Source organism: Manacus candei, unplaced genomic scaffold, assembly GCF_025592945.1.
Source record: "Manacus candei isolate 608988 ecotype Guabito, Panama unplaced genomic scaffold, ASM2559294v1 h1tg000230l, whole genome shotgun sequence".
NCBI lineage: Eukaryota > Metazoa > Chordata > Aves > Passeriformes > Pipridae > Manacus > Manacus candei.
The window spans coordinates 18,788-40,415 of record NW_026138278.1 but is presented as its reverse complement, the minus strand read 5'-3'; the positions used below and the strand labels follow the sequence as shown (position 1 = coordinate 40,415).

General features: G+C 68.3%; 5 protein-coding genes across 13 annotated transcripts in view; 2 read left to right on the top strand and 3 right to left on the bottom strand.

Annotated features, from left to right (window-relative positions):
• The window catches only part of DCTN1 (dynactin subunit 1), a 54,677-nt gene extending 48,553 nt beyond the window's left edge, over nucleotides 1-6,124 (bottom strand). For 4 of the 6 annotated variants that reach the window (XM_051774828.1, XM_051774829.1, XM_051774830.1 and 1 more), the window contains exon 1: nucleotides 365-498. The gene's annotated coding sequence lies outside the window, so the exon portion shown is untranslated. Of the gene's footprint in view, nucleotides 1-364; nucleotides 499-6,064 lie in introns of those variants that run through there. The other 2 variants (XM_051774836.1, XM_051774835.1) reach the window with 2 other exon arrangements.
• On the top strand, nucleotides 1,969-8,505 carry LOC127464517 (uncharacterized). 2 transcript variants are annotated; one of them, XM_051774849.1, is made up of 4 exons: nucleotides 1,969-2,162; nucleotides 2,873-3,248; nucleotides 7,890-7,986; nucleotides 8,374-8,484. In XM_051774849.1, exons 1-4 carry the CDS (start codon nucleotides 2,055-2,057, stop codon nucleotides 8,468-8,470), a joined length of 678 nt encoding a protein of 225 aa, XP_051630809.1. In that variant the 5' UTR covers nucleotides 1,969-2,054; the 3' UTR covers nucleotides 8,471-8,484. The 2 variants fall into 2 exon arrangements, 1 of the variants encoding a protein (XP_051630809.1); XR_007901414.1 differs by lacking the exons at nucleotides 1,969-2,162; nucleotides 2,873-3,248; nucleotides 7,890-7,986 and adding an exon at nucleotides 6,238-6,404 and having other exon boundaries at nucleotides 8,374-8,505.
• A 2,362-nt stretch (nucleotides 8,506-10,867) lies between these two features.
• On the bottom strand, nucleotides 10,868-13,269 carry LOC127464515 (retinol dehydrogenase 13-like). Its single transcript, XM_051774845.1, has 6 exons — nucleotides 13,043-13,269; nucleotides 12,174-12,413; nucleotides 12,005-12,094; nucleotides 11,685-11,873; nucleotides 11,303-11,409; nucleotides 10,868-11,220 (listed from the first exon to the last, which is right to left on the bottom strand). The coding sequence occupies exons 1-6, from the start codon at nucleotides 13,197-13,199 to the stop codon at nucleotides 11,026-11,028; spliced, it is 978 nt and encodes a 325-aa protein (XP_051630805.1). The 5' UTR covers nucleotides 13,200-13,269; the 3' UTR covers nucleotides 10,868-11,025.
• A 1,191-nt stretch (nucleotides 13,270-14,460) lies between these two features.
• On the bottom strand, nucleotides 14,461-16,665 carry CUNH2orf81 (chromosome unknown C2orf81 homolog). The gene is made up of 5 exons (XM_051774826.1): nucleotides 16,636-16,665; nucleotides 15,912-16,127; nucleotides 15,611-15,829; nucleotides 15,417-15,521; nucleotides 14,461-15,270 (listed from the first exon to the last, which is right to left on the bottom strand). The coding sequence occupies exons 1-5, from the start codon at nucleotides 16,642-16,644 to the stop codon at nucleotides 14,461-14,463; spliced, it is 1,359 nt and encodes a 452-aa protein (XP_051630786.1). The 5' UTR covers nucleotides 16,645-16,665.
• A 52-nt stretch (nucleotides 16,666-16,717) lies between these two features.
• Nucleotides 16,718-21,608, top strand: WDR54 (WD repeat domain 54). Of its 3 annotated transcripts, none has more exons than XR_007901413.1 (11): nucleotides 16,718-16,753; nucleotides 17,070-17,277; nucleotides 17,655-17,717; nucleotides 17,812-17,878; nucleotides 18,376-18,432; nucleotides 18,505-18,632; nucleotides 19,427-19,527; nucleotides 19,619-19,781; nucleotides 20,061-20,135; nucleotides 20,258-20,482; nucleotides 20,632-21,608. XR_007901413.1 is itself a non-coding variant. In XM_051774844.1 (11 exons), exons 1-10 carry the CDS (start codon nucleotides 16,734-16,736, stop codon nucleotides 20,387-20,389), a joined length of 1,014 nt encoding a protein of 337 aa, XP_051630804.1. In that variant the 5' UTR covers nucleotides 16,718-16,733; the 3' UTR covers nucleotides 20,390-20,398; nucleotides 20,435-21,608. The 3 variants fall into 3 exon arrangements, 2 of the variants coding, with proteins under 2 accessions (XP_051630804.1, XP_051630803.1); XM_051774844.1 differs by having other exon boundaries at nucleotides 20,258-20,398; nucleotides 20,435-21,608; XM_051774843.1 differs by having other exon boundaries at nucleotides 20,258-21,608.
• The last annotated feature ends 20 nt before the right edge of the window (nucleotides 21,609-21,628 follow it).

Genomic DNA, 21,628 nt, shown 5'->3' with positions numbered 1-21,628 from the left:
AGCACTCCAGGTACACCCCAACCACCAAGGGGCTTTGGCTGTGCACAATCTGTGGGTTTGGGCCCAAACCTGCTCTGTGCAGAGGAAAACAATTCCACTTTTTCTCCAAAGTCAGGCAGAGCCACGTCAGGATGAGCTGCTGCTCCAGGCACAGAAATCCCCAGGGTGAACAAACCTTCCTGAGGCTCCCAGGAACTCCAGTGTCCCATTTTCCATGGAAACACACCCACTCTCTGATTAATCCTGGCCAATAACTGCACTGCTGTTCTCAGCAGGGCGGGCACAGAGGGGACTGTCACAGGGAGCAGGACCCCAGCCCAGCCCCTTCCCAGGAGTTTGGGGATTTAGCAGGAGTGCCACGTACCCCAAGTGCTGCTGGGTGACCCCACTGCCACTCAGAGAGTCTCTGGAGCCACGGCCTGGGCTGGAGACTGGGCTGGAGCAGCCTGGAGCATCCTCCCCACGCGGGGGTCACACCTGGCTGGGCTTGGGGCAACCCTGGGAGGAAGTAGGAGGTGTCACAGACCCCCAGGGACCCCCAGTGCCACCCATCCCAGCTCCACTCCACTTCCCAGGACACGGATCTCCCCACACACCGCTCCAGCCATGGCTCTGTGAGACCCACGTGGATTTTCCTGCACCCAAACTCTCCCTGCAACTCCTCATCACAGATGAAAAAGCCCCCAAAACATCCCACCTGATGCTCCAGGCTTTTCCCTGGGATCTGGGACAAACCCAGCTGGAACACCCCCAGCTCAGGGAGCACACGGAGCAGGAGGTCAAAGCCCTTCAGAATCTCCCACTATTTGTCCAGCACAAGAAAAAAATCCACCTTATTGCATTTATACGTATTTTATACACCCAGTCCCCAGTGAAATTACTTCACAAAGGGGACTTCGGGGTTGGGATCAGGTGAGTTTGCCAGAAAACTCAGTTCAGGAGAGAAATTCTAAACCAGCACTTGGGGTTCAGTGGCTGTTGTGTCAATAACCAATTCTGATGAGTTTGAAGCTCTTTTAATTCCTCTCTAAACCTGTACACCCCTCAGGGACCCCAAAAGTCAGCCTGGGCTCTGCTCTGCCTGAGGAGGGGAATCACAGAATGAAGGAGTCATGGAATGGTTTGGGTGGGAAGGGACATTAAAGCCCATCCAGTGCCACCCCTGCCATGGGCAGGGACACCTTCCACCAGCCCAGGTGGCTCCAGCCTGGCCTTGGACACTCCCAGGGATCCAGGGGCAGCCACAGCTTCTCTGCCCAACCTGGGACAGGGGCTCAACACCCTCACAGCCAGCAATTCCTGCCCAATATCTCCTCTAACCCTGCCCTCTGGCAGTGGGAAGCCACTCCCTGTGTCCTGTCCCTCCATCCCTTGTCCAAAATCCCTCTCCTGCCACAGAGCTCAGGGATGCAGGGGCTTCACCAGCCCCCCCAAATTAGGGACATCCAGCACCTAAAATGAAGTCCCTCACCCAGGTCACTTGGGAACAACCTGAGGGGGGGACAGGGTGTCACCAAGGCCAGCACTGCACTCCCTGCAGGGATCACACCCCGATTTCCATGGAATTATGGAGAGGCTTAGGGTGAAAAATCCCTCTGAGACCCCCAAGTCCACTCACTGCCCAGCACTGCCAGGGCCACCCCTGACCACGTCCCCAAGTGCCACATCCACAGGGTGTTAAATCCCCCCAGGAACTTTGTTTCCACCCCTGTGCCAGGGCTGCACAGCCCTTTCCATGACGAATTTTCCCAATATCCAACTAAACCTCCCCTGGCACAGCTGGAGCCGTTCCCTCTCCTCCTGTCCCTTGTTCCCTGGGAGCAGAGCCCGACCCCCCCCAGGCTCCCCCCTCCTGTCAGGGGGTTGCAGAGCCAGAAGGTCCCCCCTGAGCCTCCTTTTCTCCAGGCTGAGCCCCCCCAGCTCCAGGAGGGGCTGATCCCGGCACTAGGACCCGGCAGATCCCTGGATTCTGCGCCCTCCCGGCTCTCCGCGGCACCGCAGCCCCCGCGGGTCCCTCGGCAACCCCAGCTCGGGAGGGACCCGGGTTGGGATCGATGCTCCGCAGCCACAGCAACGCCCGGACACGCCAAGGACGCGGCGGGAGGTCAGTGCATTCCGGCTCAGCCCCATCCAACCCCCCCGGCATTCCCGGCCCATTCCAGGTGGGATCATTCCCAGGAAAGCCGATTTAACCGCGTCCCTGCTCCGCTCATCGCTCGGGGAAGGGCAGAACTGCAGAACTGCCCGTTCCCTGCGGGACTTTGCTCGGCTGCGGGAGCAGCAGCTCCCGGATTTCCTCCCTCACAAACCCCCCGGGATCCTGCTCCGAGCAATTCCCAGCCCTCAACTTCTCTCCCTCATTCCTTACGGAATTCCTGGCCGTCCTCCTCCCTCAGAGGGCAGGTAAAGGAGGGCGTGGGGGGAGAGAGTACCCAGGGATTCCATAATCCATAAACCCCATTCCATCAACACCCCAATCCCTGCGGCACCCCAATCCCTGCGGCACCCCAATCCCTGCGGCACCCCAATCCCTGGGATAGCTGGCTGCAGAGCCGAGGGGCCGATCCAGTCAGGGCACTGCCCCCCAAGCTCCTGCATCCCTGCCATCCCCACCACCCCTGTCCTGCCCTGCTGTTTTCCATTCTTCAGGCATTTTCCCAGCAAACAGGGCAGACTGGAAAGCTCAGGAATGGGTGCAACCCCCCCGAAATTTTCCTCTGCCGCATGGGGGTGGAATTTGGGGCTCTGGATCATCAGTCACACGTGACCACCTGGGCAGCCCCAGCAGCTGCTCAGGCTGACATCCATTACAATTCCCCGTTTTCCCCCTCAGACACACCGAAGGAATCTCATCCCGTGTTCAGTCCCGCAGCCCCGAGGGAGGGACAGCCACCGCCCGGCTCCCTCGGGAGCAGAGGGAGGAAGGGATGAAGGAACCGCTCCAAGGTCACCTGGGCAGGTGCCCAAACACCCTGCCCGGAGCCTCCAGGAGCCTCCAGCAGCCCCGGGAAGGCGCCGTGGGAGAGCCCCGGGCTGCGGGAATTCCCGACGGACACGAGCGCCCCCGGAATTCTGGGGGACAGACACGGAAACCCGAAAATGCTGCGTGGAACTGGGGCCTGCCAGGACCCCACGGCCCGGGAATGGCGTGAGAAGGTCCATCCCCACCCAACCAGCCCGGATCCCGGAATTCCCAGAGCAAGGGATGGCACCAGCAGAGCCCCCGGGACCCCTCACAGCCCACACAGGTACGGCCTGGACCCCCTTAATTAACCGGGGCTTGTTAATTTAATTAAGGTAGTTAATTAACAGCTAATCCATCTCATTGTTTATTCACACACTGTGCTAACCGGGTGGGCCGTGCTCCGAGGGAATTCCCAGCAGGCAGAATTCCCGGCTGGAAAGGGCTCTGCCTTCCCTGCATCCAGGACTGGGGAGATCCAGCCCTGCCAGCCCTAACGAGCTCCCCCCAATTAGTAATTAATTAACAGAGAATTGATCCCACTAATTAATTATTCACCAGTTGTACCAACCAGGGCTGACAGCATTCCCAGCAGCCAGAATTCCCTGCTGGAAGGTGCTGGGCCTCCTCTGGATGCAGGACCGGGAATTCCCAGCCATGCCAACCCCGCTCTGTCCCTGCCAGCCCTAACGAGCTCCCCCAATTAGCCCGGGCACTAATTACTGACTCATTCCCGCCTCGGCTCCACATCAAACCTTCCCACTCCCCCTCTGCAATCCCGAGGGACTGGGGGGTTTTCCTTCCCCCCAAACTCCTCCCCTGAGCCCCCCCAGGAGCCCCTAACATTACACACGGAGCAGAGGGTCCTGGCACCGCTGGGAAAAGGGGAACTGCAGTGGGAACAGCCCCGGGATCTGCAGCCACAGGCAGCACCCAGGAAAAGGGGGGCCCTGAGGGGGAACCCTGGGAATGAAGGGCCTCGGGGGGCCCAGGGAATGGGGGGCTTTGGGGGGAAGGCCCACAGGGGGTAACAGACCCTGGACCAAGCCCTGCTCCAGTACAGACCCCCAGACCCCCCTCACACAGACCCACAGACCCCCAGACCCCCCTCACACAGGCCCCCCTCACACAGGCCCCCCTCACACAGGCCCCCCTCACACAGGCCCCAAAGGCTCCCCCTACATCTTTTTACCCCTCCCACCACCACAGACCCCCCCAAAGACCCCCACACAGACCCCCAAACACTCCTGTGCCTCCCACACGTGCCTGTAGGCCCCCAGACCCCCCCCAAAATCGCCATTATCTCCTTGTACAGACCCCCAGACACACCCACATACCCCCTCAGCCCCCCCAAATGCCCCATAAACCCCTTACACAGAACCCCATATGCCCCTGAGACCCACACACAGACCCCCATCACCCCTTTAGACCCCACAGACTCTGCACACACACCTCAGACCCCCCCAGACCCCCCAAATCCCTCACAGAGACCCCCAAACACCCCTTTAGACACCCCCACACTCCATCCACATGCCCCCATAGATCCCTCTGCACCCCCACAGTCACCCCCATAGACCCCTCTCACACACCCACACCCCCACAGACCCCTCCCACATACCACAAACACCCCAGACACCCCCAAAACCCCTCTTTAGATGCCCCTACACACCCCCAGACACCTCTCTACATCCCCACAATTGCCCCCAGACCCCTCCCACACACCAAAGACAGCCCAACAGACCCCCAAAACCCCCAAAGACCCCTCCCAAACACCCCCAGACACCCCCAAACTCCCTTCAGACACCCCCACGCCCCCTTACCCCCCCCATAGTCGCCTCTACCCCTCCATAATCGCCTCCAGACCCCCAACAGACCCCTCCCTCAGACCCCAGACACCCCCACAGACCCCAAACACCCCCAGACCCCCCCCAAAACCCCCCTTTAGACGTCCCCACACCCCCCAGACACCTCTCTACATCCCCACAATCGCCCCCAGACCCCTCCCACACACCAAAGACAGCCCCACAGCCCCCAATAACCTCCAAAGACCCCCCAAAACCCCCTTCAGACACCCCCACGCCCCCTTAACCCCCCCCATAGACGCCTCTACCCCCCATAATCGCCCCTAGACCCCCCTCACACACCAAAGACAGCCCCACAGACCCCAATAACCCCCAAAGACCCCCCCAGGCCCCCCCAAAACCCCCTTCAGACGCCCCCACGCCCCCTTAACCCCCCCATAGACGCATCTACCCCTCCATAATCGCCCCCAGACTCCGACCCCAGACACCCCCACAGACCCCCTATACACCCACACACACCCCAAACACCCCCCGGACCCCCCCCAAACCCCCTTCACACACCCCCACGCCCCCTTACCCCTCCCAGACGACTCTACCCCCCCATAATCGCCCCCAAAACTCCCCCCAGACCCCACACACCCCCACAGACCCCCTATACACCCACACACACCCCCCGGACCCCCCCAAAACCCCCTTCAGACGCCCCCACGTCCCCTTAACCCCCCCATAGACGCATCTACCCCTCCATAATCGCCCCCAGACTCCGACCCCAGACACCCCCACAGACCCCCTATACACCCACACACACCCCAAACACCCCCCGGACCCCCCCCAAACCCCCTTTAGACACCCCCACGCCCCCTTAACCCCCCCCATAGACGCATCTACCCCTCCATAATCGCCCCCAGACCCAGACCCCAGACACCCCCCCAGACCCCCTATACACCCACACACACCCCAAACACCCCCCGGACCCCCCCCAAACCCCCTTCACACGCCCCCACGCCCCCTTACCCCTCCCAGACGCCTCTACCCCCTCCATAATCGCTCCTAGACCCCTCCCAGACCCCACACACCCCCACAGACCCCCTATACACACCCCCCCACACCCCAAACACCCCCCGGACCCCCCCCCCAAAACCCCCCTTTACACGCCCCCGCCCCCCCCCTTACACCAACCCCTCCACTCCCCGCACCCCCATAACCGCGGCCGCCCCGCTCCCCACCACCCCCGCCCCAAATCTCCCCCTTTTATCCCCCAAAATCCTCCCCCCCATCGTGTGTCCCCCCCCCCCGGTACCTCCGGCCCGGTCGCTCCCGGTACCGCCGACCACGCCCGACCACGAGGCCCCCCCCCCAGCTCGGGCTGCCCCGCGCCGTGCCTGACGCCCAGCGCGGCCGTACGGCCGCGCTGGGCGTCAGGCACGGCACGGGGCAGCCCGGAGGGGGCCAGTAAGGGCGAAAGGGGGTCCTTCGTGTTGTGCGCAAGCGCAAAGCGCGCAGTGACGCCTGGGAAGTGTAGTCATGGCGGGGCCTGGCAGAGGGAGGAGGAGGAGGAGGAAGAGGAAGGAAAAAAGGGGATGGGACCAGTCGGGACGGGGCGGGAAGAGAAGGGATAAGACGGGGGAGAGGAGCCGCCGGTAAGTGCTGGCGGGTCCCAGTGGTAGCGAGGGGAGGGGTGGTCCCGGGAGGTGTTGCCATGGAGACGGGTTGTTTACACGCCGCCCCGCTCAAGGCGGGGGGGGGGTTGGTGGGCTCGGTTTTGGGCCTAGTGGTGTGGTTTTGGTGTTGATTCCAGCGCGGGAGGGGGAAGGAGGAGACTCCCAAGAGGGGTGGTCGGGGGTCGCAAAGGGGGGGGGTCCCCAAGGAGGGGGGGTCGGTGAAGGGGGGGGGGTCCCCAAAAGTGGTCACTGAGGAGGGTCCCTGGGGAGGGGTCTCCGAGGGGGAGTCCTTAAGGGGGTGTCCCAAAAGAGGGGTCCCAAAGGAGGGGGTCTCCAATTAGGGGATCCCAAAAGGGGGTCCCCCAAGGAAGGGTCCCCAAAGGAGGGGTCCCAAAGGGGGGTTCCCCAAGGAAGGGTCCCCAAAGGAGGGGTCCCAAAAGGGGGTTCCCCAAAGGAGGGGGTCTCCAATTAGGGGATCCCAAAAGGGGGTCCCCCAAGGAAGGGTCCCCAAAGGAGGGATCCCAAAGGAGGGTTCCCCAAGGAAGGGTCCCCGGGGTGGGGTCTCGGAGGGGGGCATCGCAAGGAAGGGTCCCCAAAGGGGGAGTTCCCCAAGGAGGGGGTCCCTGGGGAGGGGTCTCTGAGGAGGAGTCCCTAAGGGGGTATCCCTAAGGAAGGGTCCCAAAGGAGGGGTCCCTGAGTGAGGGTCTCCAAGGAGGGGTCCCCAAAGCGGCCGATGTGGGGGAGAGATCCCCCTGCCTTGGACTGTCCCCGCTGATCCCGGCACCGGGAGGGGTCTGGCCCCCGCCATCCCCGATCCCCCCCATGTCCCAGCGCTGCGATCCCGACCCGCTCCGGCTCCCAGGGCTGCAGTGCCCGCGGCCCTCACCGTGCCCGGCCCCGGGGGGCACCTCCTTCCCCTACTCCCGTGTTCCCGAGCTCCTGCCGTGCCCGCCGCCCCTTCCCACTGGCCTGTGCCCGGAGCGGCTCCCCGCAGGGGCTTTTCCCGCTCCCGTGGGGGTCTTATCCCGGTCCCAGAGGGTCTTTTCCCAGTGTCTTGAGGGTCTCTTCCTGGCCCTGGAGGGTCTTTTCCCAGTCCCCGGGAGTTTTTCCCAGTCTCCAATGATCTCGTCCTAGTCCAGGAGGGTCTTTTCCACATCCCAGAGGGTCTTTTCCCTGTCCCTGGGAGTCTTTTCCCTGTCCCTGGGAGTTTTTTCCGGGTTTCAGAGGGTCTTTTCCCAGTCCTGGAGGGTCCTTTCCCAGTCTCCATGTCCCCATGTCCCTGGCCCCCCCGGCAGCAGGGCTGGTGTTCCCCCTCTCCAGTTTCCACCCCAGTGACCCTTCCCCACCCCACTGGGCTCTCCGGGATGTCTCCCAAGTTTCCACATCCAGGAACTGGGATTCGGTGTCGGGCCGAGGCTTCAATATCCCGTCAGGGTTCACCCCCTCGTTCCTTGCTAATTCCAGGGACACGGGCCAGTGCCACCAGCCGGGAGTCCCCGGACCCAGTTAACCCCTGGCCCGCTCCCGGAGCCGCCGCTGCCCGCCGGGAGCTGCGGGTGAGGTTTGGGGTGTCCCGGGGGGTCCAGGGGGGTTTCGGAGGTTGGGCCGCGCTGGTTCATCCCTGGATCGCGGTGGGATTCCCCCCAGGATAAAGCCGAGAACGGAGTGAAACCGAAACCAAAGCGGGCACCGGGCGGGGCCGAGGGCACGGCCGGGCCGGGCGGGGCCGGCTCTGCCCCGGCTGGGCGAGAGGGACCCCAAAAGGAGGTCGGGCCGTGCCGGGTGGCGGGGCCGCGTCCCGTCCCTGAGTGTCCCTGTCCCCACAGCGTGTTTGTGGGGGCTGATCCCTGACTGTCCCGGTCCCATCCCTGTCCCCAGGGATGCCCTGGTGGCGGGCAGTGTCCACAGTGGCTGATCCCTGACTGTCCCCATCCCTGTGCCACCCCAGGGATGCCCCGTCGGCGGGCAGTGCCCACGCTGGCCTCGCTGTGCCTGCAGAGCCTGGCCCAGCACATGCAGAGCTTCTGGGCCAAGGACTACAGTGACAACTACCTGGACGAGTACGAGTTCCGCTTCCTCGTGGGCCCCTTCAACGACCTGGGTGAGCCCTGGGACCCCCAGAGGAGGGGAGGGGGCGTGCCAGGCTCCCTGAGCCCCCCATGCTGGGCAGGAGGTGGTACCGGGGCCCTGGGACCCCCGGATGGGTGGAGGGGTGTCCCATGGGTGGAGGGGTATCACTGCCCCCCAGGTGGGTGGAGGGGTGTCGCTGCCCCCCAGGTGGGTGGAGGGGTGTCGCTGCCCCCCAGGTGGGTGGAGGGGTGTCACTGCCCCCCAGATGGGTGGAGGGGTATCACTGCCCCCCAGGTGGGTGGGTGGCCGTGCCAGGGCCCTGAGCCCACCCTGTGGGGCGGGTGGAGGTGCCGGGCACCGCTGACCCTTGTGTGGGGTGAATGGGGGTCCCGAGCCCTGCTGGCCCCCCTTGCCCGGTGGGTGGGTGCCCCACTGAGCCGTGCCCCCAGCCTGCGGGCTGGTGCAGGAGCTGCTGCGGCTACTGGGGACGAGCCGGCGCCTGTCGCGCGCGGCGCTGCACCTCTGCTGCTGCTGCCTCACCTGCGCCAGCTCAGCCTGCGCCACTGCCCCGCCCTGGCCAACAACGCCCTGGGCCACCTCGTCGTCCTGCGCTGCCAGGTGGGCACGGGGCAAGGGGGCACAGCTTCCCTGGGGCTGGGGCAGCAGGGGCACAGCTTCCCTGGGGGGGCTGTCATGGGCCTTGGGGCTCTGGGTGCCACTCTCTGCAGGGATGGGGGAGAGGGGCTGGGGGTGCAATGGTCCATGGAGCTGGGGAAGCCCACCTTCCGTGGGGCTGGGGGTGCAATGGTCCATGGAGCTGGGGAAGCCCACCTTCCGTGGGGCTGGGGGTGCCGTGGTCCGTGGGATTGGGAGAGTGGGGCCCATCCTCTGTGACACTGGGGATGCCCACCCACCATGGGGCCGGGGAAGTGGGGCTGGGGGTGCCAGGGTCCATGGGAAAGGGGCAGTGGGTGGGGGTCCCAGACCTTGCTTGGCATCTTGGGGTGCCCACCCTCTGTGGGGCAGGGGGTGCCCACCCAGCACGGGTGGGTACGGGGGATCTGTGCCCCCCTGCCCGCCCCGCTGAGGGTCTCCCCGTGTGACTGCAGGGCCTGAGCTCCCTGGACCTGGGGGGCTGCGGGCGGCTCTCCCCGGCCGTGCTGGTGGACGTGGCCGAGGGGCTGCCCCGGCTGAGCCGCCTGGGGCTGGCACACACGCAGGCCAACGTGCAGGTGCTGTCGGCCGTGGGCTCCTGCTGCCGCCTCCTGCGCGAGCTCGACGTGTCGGGCTGCAGGAAGGTGACCCCGCGGGCCCTGCGGCACCTGGGCTACGACCCCCTGGCACGGGCCCCCGGCTGCCCCGCGCTGCGCGTGCTGCTGGCCCGCGACCTGGAGCCCGGCGGGGACGCGGCGGCCGCCGTGGCCTTCCTGCTGCTGGCCCTGCCGCGCCTGGACGTGCTGGCACACGGGGCCGTGCCGGACGCGCTGCGCCTGCTCCACGCGGGGCAGCTGGACGGCACCGCCGACCCCGAGGGCTTCCCGGCGCTGCGGGAGCTGGCGCGGGGCCGGGGGGCGGCGCCGGGGGGGCCCCCGCTCACCCTGCCCCTGCGGCAGCTCGAGGAGCTGGAGGAGGACGCCCTGGGCACCGTCCACGCCGTGTGTCCCCGGGCCGAGGAGCTCAGCGTGTGGCTGGGGGACGGGCCCGGCCCCGCGGGGCTGCGGGAGCTGCCGGGCTGGGAGTGCCTGTCCCGGCTGACGCTGGGCTGTGCCGGGCAGCGCGGCCGGGCGCTGGCAGAGGTGCTGCCGCTGGCGGAGGCCCTGGGCACCCGCCTGCACGCCCTGACCCTGCACGGCTTCAGCTGCCCAGACCCGCTGTCGCTGCCCGCCCTACTCGCCAGCTGCCCCGGCCTGCAGAGCTTCAGCACCGAGCTGCACATTCCTCCCGACCCCCACGGCCCTGCCGAGCCCCCCACCCTGCCGCCCCGCTGGGCCACCGACCTGCTGCCCCAGGGGCTACCCCAGCTGCAGAGCTTCTCGCTGGCCCTGGCCGGGCCCGTGCCAGCCGCTCACGTGCCGGTGCTGAGCTCCACGCTGGCCTCGGCGCTGAGCCGGGCCCCGCGGCTGCAGAGCCTGCGCCTGCTCGCCCTGCCCTTCCCGCTGGACTCGGTGCTGGAGCCGGAGCTGGGGGAGCTGCAGGAGCTCTCGCTGGCCGGGAGCCAAGTGTCCCCCCACACCGTGTGGCACCTGCTGGGCTCCGAGGGGCCCCTGCGGCGCCTGGACCTGTCCCGCTGCCCCGACATCCACCGGCGCGACTACGACGGGTTCCTGCAGTTTGTGCGGAGGCAGCGCCTGGACCTGGACATCGCCTGGGAGTGACGGCACTGGGGGCTTTAATAAAGGGGTCACAGTCCCACCGGGCCGGCGCTGTGTCATCCCTTGGGTGGCACGGGGCGGGCACGCGGCAAACAGAGGGGTGATCGTGTCTCCCTCCCCACCCTGAGGGTCTCCCTGTGTGGCCACGTCCCGAGGGCTCAGCCCCGGGGTCCCTCCGTGAGCCCCGTCAGCCGCTCCGACGCCTCCCAGAGCTTCCGTGCCAGCGCGGTGTCGCGGGCGGGCGCCGAGGGCAGCGCCAGCTGGCACGAGCTGTCGAAGTACTTCCCACTGATGCCCTCGGCCTCCTCCGACACGGCGCAGAAGATGGTGCTGGCAGCGCCCTGCTCGGCCGACTGCGGGGGACGGGGGTCAGGGGGGTCCTGCAGCCCCTGCCCGCCCTCTGCCCCGGGCCGGGCAGGACCCGGCCCCGCTCACCTTCATGAAGGGGCGCAGGAGCACGAAGAGCGCCCGCACGGCCCAGCTGAAGTGGCGCATGATGCTGGTGCTCACCACGCCGGGGCTCAGCGCGTTGGCCGTCACCCCTGCCGGGCCGCAGCGTCAGTGCCACGCCAGGGCACCACGGGGAACGGCGGGAGCAGCCCCAGCCCTGCCTCGGAGCAGGGCCTACCCCGGGCCTGGCACCAGGGCCACCCCGGCCAGGGTTCTGCTGCCCACACGGGTTATGGGGAGTCTCCAACTGGGGTGAGACCCCCCAGCGCCATCGGCAGCCCCTGGGCCATGGCACAACAGCACAGAGGGGTTGGGATGGGGGTGGCCCTTGGGTGTACCCCACGGCACAGCCGACCCTGGCACCCACCTGTGCCGCGCAGACGCCGCGCCAGCTCCGCGGTGAAGAGCAGGTTCATCAGCTTGGTGCTGCTGTAGGCAGCGTCGTACCCACCCGGGTGCCGCTGCCCCGTGAGGAACCTGCTGTCGGCCGTGCCCACGCTGTGCCGGAACGACGAGACATTGACCACCCGCGAGGGCGCCGAGGCCTTCAGCAGGTCTGCGAGGAGCAGGGGTGAGCGGGGAGGGGTCCCAGATCCGCCACACCCCTGTGCTCGCCCAGCAGCAGGGCGTGAGCAGGAGTGGTGTGAGAGGGGAGGGCACCCCAGAGCCCCCCGGCCCCCCACACACCCAGCAGCAGGTTGGTGAGCAGGAACGGGCCCAGGTAGTTGGTGGTGAAGGTTTGCTCCAGCCGCTCAGCAGTGATGGTGAAGGGCAGCCCTGGAAAAGGGGGGTGGGCACTGTGTGGGCAGCACAGAAGGGGCGGGGCGCTGGACCGGCCGGGGGCCCGGTGCCGTACCGGTGACACCGGCGTTGTTGACCAGCACGTCGAGCCGCGGCTCCTCCCTCAGCACGGCGCGGGCGAAGGCGCGCACCGAGGCCAGCGAGCCCGTGTCCAGCAGCCGCAGCACCACCGCCGGGTTCCCGGTGGCCGCCCGGATCTCCTCCACCGCCGCCTGGCCCCGCTCCCGGCTCCGGCACGCCAGGATGGTGCGGGCGTTCCGGCGCGCCAGGTCCATGGCCACGCACTTGCCGATGCCTGCGGCACACGGAGCGGGCCGGGCTGATCCCCGCCGGGCCCCAAGGCGAGGGGTCCCCGGGGGTCACCTGCTGTCCCCAGGGTCCGGGCAGCCCCTGCTGCGGGCCCCAACCCTCCCCACGGCCCAGTGCCCCCACAGCTCTGTGTCAGTGCTCCAGCACAGTGGGGAGCAACCGGAGCAGGAATGGAGCCGAGCACGTGTGGGGCCACCCTGTCCCTGGGCACATGGGGACACCCCAATCCCAACCTGGGGGTCCCAGTGTCCCCGGCTGTGCCAGCCCGACCCCGTGCTCAGCAGTGGGACACGGGTGGGAGCAGTGACCCCCTCCCTGGTGTGACAGGGTGGCCGTGGTGGCCGGCAGTGTGGTGACCTTGGCTGTCAGTCATTAACGCAGCCGGGACAGAGTCTGGACACCGAGGGTGGGCAGGGGGCACGGGGAGTGCCCACCCGGCATGAGGTGCCATGGGCACGGGGCACGGGGATCACATTGTGGGTTCCCAGGGACCAGCCACCGGCTGGCAGCCCCGAGGCAGGGGCTGGGCGCCAGGGCTGGAGAAGGGACACCCGTGTTCTCCGCAGGACACCCCACAGCTCCATGTCACCCACACACGTCCCCGTCCCCGCTCACCGCTGTTGGCTCCGGTGACAATCACCGTCTTGCCCGTCAGGTCGGTGGGACACTTGCGGGGGTCCCAGGGGGGTCTGCGCCTGGCCCAGAGCAGCAGCCCCGAGGGCAGGAGCAGCAGGAGCCACCACGGGGGGCTCACGGCCCCCGGCAGCTCCATGGCTGGGCGCGGGTGGGGCCGGGGACAGAGGTCGGAGCAGGACCTTTGCCCAGCCGGCAGTAGGGCACGGCACGGGCCCCTCTGGCCCGGGAGCTGCCGGGACACCGGGACAGACAGGAGAGTGGCTGGAGCGGGCAGGAGGGTGAGCTCTGTGCCCCCTTTGCCACTCCAGTGTCCCGTGTGCCACTCTGCTGGAAAGGGTTAATGGCAGTTGCAGTATTTCCTCTAATCAGCACTCGGTGGTGAAACCTGTCACTGAAAACTCCGCGGGCGCTGCCTCCGCCCCGACAGCAAAAGGAACAAGGTTGCAGTTCTGTCCCTGCCCAGGAGGGACCCAAACAGCTCCTTTTCACCCCGAAGTTTTCCTGCGGTGCGTTGTGTGACAAGGGAGGAGCTGCACAAGCGTAGGGAGTGGGACAAATAGGACACTTAATTTTGGGGTACTTGTCTCGTTCGACCCCCGGAGTGGAGCCCCACGAACACCGAATGAACTGCCGAGCACGTGCGACGGAGAGACCACGCCCACTCCTCATCACGCTAAATATGAACTGAAAACCACGCCCACTCACCTCATTCTAATGAAGATCCGAAAACCACGCCCACTCCTCCTCTTATGCTAATGAGGAACTGAAATCCACGCCTCATTAGCAACAGAGAGTAGGCGTTGTTTCCAGGTGCCGCCCCGGTGTCCCCTGTACCACCTCAGTGTCCCCGGTGCCACCCCAGGGCTGTTCACCCCCCTCGCTGTCACCCCGGGGGGCTGCAGGAGGGTCCATGCCCGGAGGACAGCCCCCAGGACGGGCAGCCCGGGGACAGGGCGAGGCCCACGGCCTGCTCATGGGGTGAAACCACCCGTGTCACCCCGTTCCATCCCCCCGGTTTCTCCTCTGGGGGCAGATGGGCTGCGGGGACGCGCCGCGGGTGGGCCCGGGGGGTGGTGGCACCGCGGCTGCTGCGGCCGGAGCTCCCGGCCCCGCTCCGGTGGGACCGCCCGGGCCCCGCTCCCGCTCCCGGTGCCGGGCAGCGGCGGGAGCCCGGCGACGGAAAACTCCTCTGATTTGATTTTATTGCTGTTCTCTTCAGCAGCTCTGGCAAAGGGCCCTGAGCTCCGGTCCCGGTGCCGGCCCCGGCGCGACTGGAGGTAGGACACGGAGTGCCGAGGGCCCCCCGAGGGCCGGGGGTCCCCCCGGAGCTGGGACAATTCCAGGAGGGGCAGCGCCCGGCGCAGCCGCATTCCCGGCGGGTTTTCCAGGCGCTGCCCTCAGCGCTCGCCGTCCGACGCGAGCCGGAACGCCGGGGCGGAGAGGATGGGCCTCAGCTCCCGCTCGGCCTCGCTCACCTCGCCCTCCTCCTCGTCGTGCTCGCCGTGCCCCGCCGTGCCCGGCCCGCGCCGCTCGCCGCCGGCCCAGCGCACGGTGACCCCGGGCGCCAGCAGCGCCGAGCTCAGCCAGGAGTCGCACGGCGGGGGCTCGGGGCTGGGGGGGCCCGGCGGGGGCTGCGGGGGCCCCGGCGGGGCTGGCTGGCCCCGATGGCCCCCCGTGTCCGGCGGCCGGCTGGCGCGGGGGGCAGCGCGGGGCCGCGGCCGCTCGGGCTCGGTGAACACGTCCAGCACCTTCACCTGCGGCCGGACCCGCGTGGAGCCGCGCCGGGCACCCGGCCTGGCCACCCCCGGGCCGGGGCCGGGCCCCTCCGACACCGCCCCCGGGCCGCGAGGGGGTCTCCCCGGCTGGAGGGAACCCAGGCTGGCGCGGGGGGACGATGGCGGTGCTGGCTCTCGGTCGCCCAGCCCGGCCCCGCGGGATGCCCGCTGGTCCCCCCGCGCCGGGGGCTCCGGGGGCTCGGCCGGGCGCGGGGCCGGGGGCCGGAGGGGGCCCAGCGGGGCCGGGCGGGGCCGGGGGGGCCGCGAGGGACGGGATTCTCTGTCGGGGGACCGGGGGGCAGTGGGAGGCTTCGGGCGGGGTGGCCTTGGCGCGGGCAGGGTGGGAACAGCGCCGGGGACCCTGCCGGGAACCGCGGGGGGAGCTCCGGCTGCTGCGGGGGGGTCCTGGCTCGGGGGCTTCGCATCGGGGACCTGCCGGGGGCAGAGGGGAGCCGGTGTGGGTGGGGGTGTCGGGGTGCCCCGTGGGGTGAGCCGGGGTGGGTGACACTCCGGGTGGCCCCGGAGCTACAGGGGCTCAGCGCGGGGGGGGTCACAGGGAGGGACGGGGCACGTCTCACCTCTCCCCGGGACAGACGGACAGCCGGGACGGTGACAGCGTCGAGGGCCCGGAGAAGATGCTCGGAGGAAGCCTCGTCTGTCACGGGGGATTCCTGGGACGGGACCTGCCCGGGGGACAAAGAGGGGCCGGTGTGGGTGACACCGGGTGTCCCGCGGCCCCGGGCGGTTCCGCGGTGGTCGGGGCACGTCTCACCTCTCCCAGGGACGGAGGGACCAGCCGGACGGGGACAACGCCCTGCGCCGAGGTGTCCAGGACGCAGGGCTGGGGCTCCTCGTCCTCGCTCCAGGCTCGGGCTCGCTCGGGGTCCGGGTCCTCCCCGGGGTCGGGGTCCCCCTCGTCCCGCGCCAGGAACCGCCACTCGACGACGCACAGGATGGCGTCCCGCGCCCGGGACACCGTGTAGGGCACCCGCTGCAGAGACAGCGCTGAGACCCCCGCCCGGACCCACCAGACACCCCTAGGACCCCCAAATCGGGGGAGAGGGGTCTCTCACCTGCCGCGCCACCGCCGCCCGCACGCTCTCGGCTATCACCCGGTCCAGGAGCTCGGCCAGGATGGCCTCGACGTCCAGGGGTTCCCCGGGCGGGGACCTCCTCCCGCCCTCGGCCAAGGGCGTGTGGGTGTCAGAGTGGGTGGAAGCCCGGGGGGAGGCCCGGGCGGGGGGGTGCGACTTGTCCCGTCGCGCTTTGGGGGCTGACGATCTCTTTTTCTGCGCGGGGACAGGAGACCCCACAGCTCCCCCTGCCCAGCCGAGCGGGGACACCGCATCCCGGTGGGACTGACCCAGTGCACCCCAGTGTAGACCAGTACAGCACAGCCCACCCCAGCGCGGACTCTCAGCTCATCCCAGTATAGACCAATACAGCACAGCCCACCTCAGTGCGGACTCTCAGCTCATCCCAGTATAGACCAATACAGCACAGCCCACCCCGGCGCAGACCCCCAGCTCATCCCAGTACACTCCAGTACAGACCGGTCCAGCACAGCCCACCCCAGCTCATCTCGGTACACCCCAGTACAGTGCATACACCTCAACCCACGGCAGCGAGGGCCCCCAGCTCACCCCAGTACATCCCAGTACACCCCAGCTCACCCCAGTACATCCCAGCTTATCCCAGTACACTCCAACTACCCACACCCACACCCGCCCCAGCTCCTCCCGCCCCCCTGTGCCCCTTTCCCCGCCCCGGTGCCCCCCCCCGTTCCCCCCGTCCCACCTCGGCCATCCCTCCCTTGGCGTCCCGGTCTCCACGGTAACGCTGACGTCATCACCGCGCGCCGCTCTCCGTGCGCCATCACGCCGCGACGCGTCTCCATGGCGGCGGCGGGCACCGGGTGAGCGGGGGGGAAGCGGGGGGAGCTGGGGGGCACTGGGGAGACTGGGGGCGGTCCGGGGGTCGGGCAGGGGGGATTTCTGGGGTCCCTGGGGCAGAACGTTGGGCCGGGGGGCAGGAGGGCCCTGGGAGGGGAGGGGCGGTGGATCTGCCCCCGGCCCTGCCCCCGCCCCCGAGCCCCCTGGAGCTGCCGGACCCCTGGGAGCTGCCCCGGCTCTCTGGATCCATCCGCGACCACTCCGGATCTGCGCCCGGTGCCCCTGTATCAGTTGGGCCCCCCCGGCCCGGTGTGACACCCGGCTCTCTGTGCCCCCCAGGTACCGCCGGGAGCGGGCCCTGGCGCTGCGGAACAGCAGCTCCGCCCTGTACAACAACCTGACCGTGCTGTGCCCCCCCGCGCGGCCCCCCCGGGCCTTCGGCGCCGTGCACGGCACCACCCTCAGCCTGCTGGGACCCGAGGGGCCCCCCCGGCAGCTGCCGGCGCGGGGGGGGGGCTCGGCCCTCAGCACCCCCCTGCTCACACAGGTGAGGGGCAGGGGGCACAGGTGGGGCCTGGCACCCTCCTGGCACTACGGGTGACATCGGAGCCAGGGAGGAGGGCGAGGGGGCCCCTGGGTCCCACAGTGCCCTAATTGTGGGGAGGGGGAGAGGGAAGCAGCCCCTTGGGGGGTTTGTGGGACACTGGGGGGGGTCCCCAAGGCTGACAAGTACCCACCCGTGGGATCCCCAAATACACCTGGCCCTGGGGGGCTGTGGCCGGGCCCTCCCCCAGGAGTGGGGTCTGGGGGGGGCCCAGGAGAGCAGAGGGGGGGCCTGCCTCTGGTGGAAGGTTCTGGGGGGTCCCAGGAGGAGGGTGTGGGGGTCCTACTCCTGCCTCCCTCCCACCCTGCTGTGTCCCCCAGGCCGCCTGGTGCGAGCTGCCAGCCCGGGTGCTCCTGGTCCTCACATCCCAACGCGGTGTCCAGGTGAGGGCTGGGGGGCTTGGGGGGGTCCCTGGAGGTCCCGCTGCTCCCCCAGGGCTGTCACCCCCCGGGTCCCACCCTGTCCCCCCTGTCCCAGATGTACGAGGCCGACGGCTCCACCCTGGTGTTCTGGCACGCGCTGGACGTCCCGGAGCACCCGGCAGGTGAGTGCCCCTGAGCCCCCCAGCACTGCCAGGGACATGCCTGGCCATGCCCCAAGTACCACATCCACGGGGTGTTAAATCCCCCCACCCTGGGCAGCTGTGCCAGGGCTGCACAGCCCTTTCCAGGAGGAATTTCCCCAATATCCAACCTGAGCCTCCCCTGGCACAGCTGGAGGCCGTTCCCTCTCCTCCTGTCCCTTGTTCCCTGGGAGCAGAGCCCGACCCCCCCCGGCTCCCCCCTCCTGTCAGGGGGTTGCAGAGCCAGAAGGTCCCCCCCGAGCCTCCTTTTCTCCAGGCTGAGCCCCCCCAGCTCCCTCAGCTGCTCCTGCTGCTCCAGCCCCTTCCCAGCTCCTGCCCTGGACACGCTCCAGCCCCTCAATGTCTTGTGAGGTGCCCAAACCTGCCCCAGGGTTGGGGAGTGACCCCCCAGTGCCTGGCACAGGGTTCAGTCCCTGCCCTGGGGTCCCCCAGGGGTGACACAAACCCTTCCCTTCCAGCACATTCCGTGTTTGCCCGAGGCATCTCCGCGGCCGGGGAGCGCTTCATCTGCGTGGGTGAGCTGGGCTGGCTGTGGGCAGGGCAGGGAGCCCGGGAGGGCTGAGCCCTGCTGACCCCCTGACCCGCAGGAACGTCCTCCGGGGCCGTGCTGGTCTTTGACATCCCCCCCAAAGGCACCAACGTGACCCTGAGCGAGGTCCTGGAGCAGCACCGGGATCCCGTCACCGACATCGCGGCCGAGCAGGGCCAGGCCCCGGTAAGGGGGAGGGTGGGGGGCCCTAAATCCCCTCCATCCCACCCCCTGCCATGGGCAGGGACACCCCCCTCCAGCCCGGGTTGCTCCAAGCCCTGTCCAACCTGGCCTTGGACACATCCAGGGATGGGGCAGCCACAGCTTCTCTGGGCAGCCTGTGCCAGGGCCTCACCACTCTCACAGGGAAGGATTTCTTCCCAAAGTCCCGCCAAATTGCCCCTTTTCCAGTGGGAAGCCATTCCCCCTTGTCCTGTCCCTCCATCCCTTGTCCAAAGTCCCTCCCAGCTCTCCTGGGTCTCCGTTAGGCACTGGAAGCTGCCAGGGCTGGGTCCCTGCAGATGCTCATCAGCCTCCTCCCTGCACATGAGACTGCTCAGCACTTTCCCTGATGAGTCACACAGAACTTTCCCTGCACTGGGATCCCCAAGGAATTCATCCCCAGAACCGGTTCCCAGAGCTGTTGTGTCACTGTGGGGACATGGAGCTGTTGTGTCACCGTCCCCTCACACGCCCCCCTGGACTTTGCTCCATGGGTTCCAGAGGCTCCTGGGGCCAGGCTGTGGGATTCCCGGGGCTGGGAGGAGCCGAGACTCATCCTGGAGGGAGGGGTGCCCCGACTGTTCCTCGAAATCCGCCCTTGCTGTGGCTGTCTGGGCAAACAGGGACGTGTTCCAGCGGAGCCGCTCGGGAGGATCCGTCAGCACTTTGGGAGCTGTGTCAGCTCCTCCCGGGGCCTGTGGGGCAGCCCCGGAGCCAGGGGCAGTGCCAGGGCCCATCCTGAGCCATCTCTTTCACAGGAGGCAGCTGGGGATCTGGTGACAGCTGATGACTCCGGGACCCTCTGCCTGTGGAGCACCGGGGAGGAGTTCACCCTGCTTGGAAAGATCCCGGGATCTGGGTGAGCCCCAGGGGTCCCGTGGGGTGTCAGACACACGGGAGGGTGACTGGGGGGACCCCGGGCAGGAGGTGACACGAGCCCCTGTCCCCAGCTGCACCTGCTCCTCGGTGACACTGTGGAACGGGATCGTGGCTGCGGGCTACGGGAACGGGCAGATCCGGCTGTGGGAGGCAGGGACGGGGCAGCTCCGTGCCCAGGTGAGCGCCCACGCCCGCTGGATCTACGCCCTGGACCTGGCACCGCTCACCGGAAAGGTACGGGGGGGTCAGGGCATCCCACCCGGCATCCCACCCCGAATCACACCCGGAACCACACCCGGCATCACACCCGGAACCACACCCAGCATCACACCCCAGCATCCCACACCGGCACCCCACCTGCATGCCAAGCCGGCTTCACACCTGGAATCCCACTGGCATCCCACCCTAGCATTCCACCCTGGAATCCCTCCTGGAATCCCACCCCAGTGTCCCCTCCTGGCCCTGGCGCTGCCACCCCCGCGGTGTCCCCACGGCCCCTCCGCTCCCCCGCAGCTGCTGTCGGGCGCAGAGGATTCCTTTGTCCACGTCTGGAAGCTCAGCAGGGACCCGGACACGGATGATGTCGAGGTGAGTCTGGGCCTGGGACAGGGATGTGGCCCTTGGAGCCACATCTGCTCCCTGGGGCCTGGGCCGTGTCCCTGGAGCCGTGGCTGCCCCGTCCCGGCCTTGCTCCGGCCGCTGTCCCACAGATCCAGCACTGCCACGCCGAGTGCGTGACGGACACGCAGGTCTGCGGCGCCCGCTTCTGCGACCCCGCCGGGGACACCTTCGCTGTCACCGGCTACGACCTGAGCGAGATCCTCTGCTACGGCCCGGCCTGAGCCGGGAACGCCGGGAACGCTGGGAACGTCGGGAACATCAGGAACATCGGGAACGTCGGGAACGTCGGGCCGATCCAGCACCGCGGGCGAGGGGTGAGCACAGACCCCCTCCAGCTCCGAGGGGATGTGAGGGGGAGCTGGGCCGGATGCCCCCGTGCCCAAAGCCCTCCCGAGGGCCGGAGCTGCTCTGGAGCCACCCCATCGAGGGGATCCCCAAGATACTCCCATGGCCCCCCCTCCAGGTCCTGGGATCCTCCCGTGGCCCCCCACCCTTCCCAGAGGGCTGCGTGGCTGGGAACGGGCTCGGCCCAGACGGGAGGATCCCGGGAAACCTGTGCTACCTGCTGCTCTGCCCTGGCCAGGAGAGCCCTGAGCCTGGCCCAGCCCTGAGCCCGGCCCAGCCCTGAGCCTGGCCCAGCCCTGAGCTCGGCCCAGCCCTGAGCCCGGCCCAGCCCTGAGCTCGGCCCAGCCCTGAGCCCGGCCCAGCCCTGAGCTTGGCCCAGCCCTGAGCCCGGCCCAGCCCTGAGCCCGGCCCAGCCGCGGGGCAGCTCCCGTGGGCCCCGAGAACTCCGGTCACACGGGGACCGGGATGGGAGGCAGTGGGGGATCAGTGGGGACATGGGGAGTCTGGGAGACCCCACACCCCTGTGGGACCTCACAGCCCTGTGGGACCCCAACCTCTTCTAGGACCCCACGACCCCACAGCCTCATGGGACCCCAAGCTCCCGTGGGAACCCACACCCCCGTGGGACCCCACAGCCCCTGGCCAGATGTGCGAGGCCCCAGCTGTGCTGCGGGGCTGGAAACTGCAGCAGCAGCTGCAGCAGTACCTCAGGGATGTCCTCAGGTCCCCCCGGCTGCCCCTGACCCCCCCGGGGGGCTACCCTGCCCTGGCCCCCCCGTGGGAGCTGACGTGACCCCGGGCTCTGCTCCCAGGACCTTGTGAGGCCGTGGGGAGGACACACAGACAAGGGGGGGCTCAGCCTGGGACAGGCCCTGATGGGGGGAGCCCCCAGCCTGCCCCCCCAGCCACTCCTGCCACGCTGGGGGACGAGCCATGGACAGGGATCTGACCCCCAGTAAATGACCCCACCCATGTGTCCCACTTGTGTCTCCCCCAACCCGTGAGCTGCACCCCCAAGTGTGGGTCAGGGCCCCCCACTCCTGTTCCCAACCCTCCTGTACTTCATAACCCCCCCAATAAATACACCCGAATGAAGCCCCCCAGTGTTGCTCCTT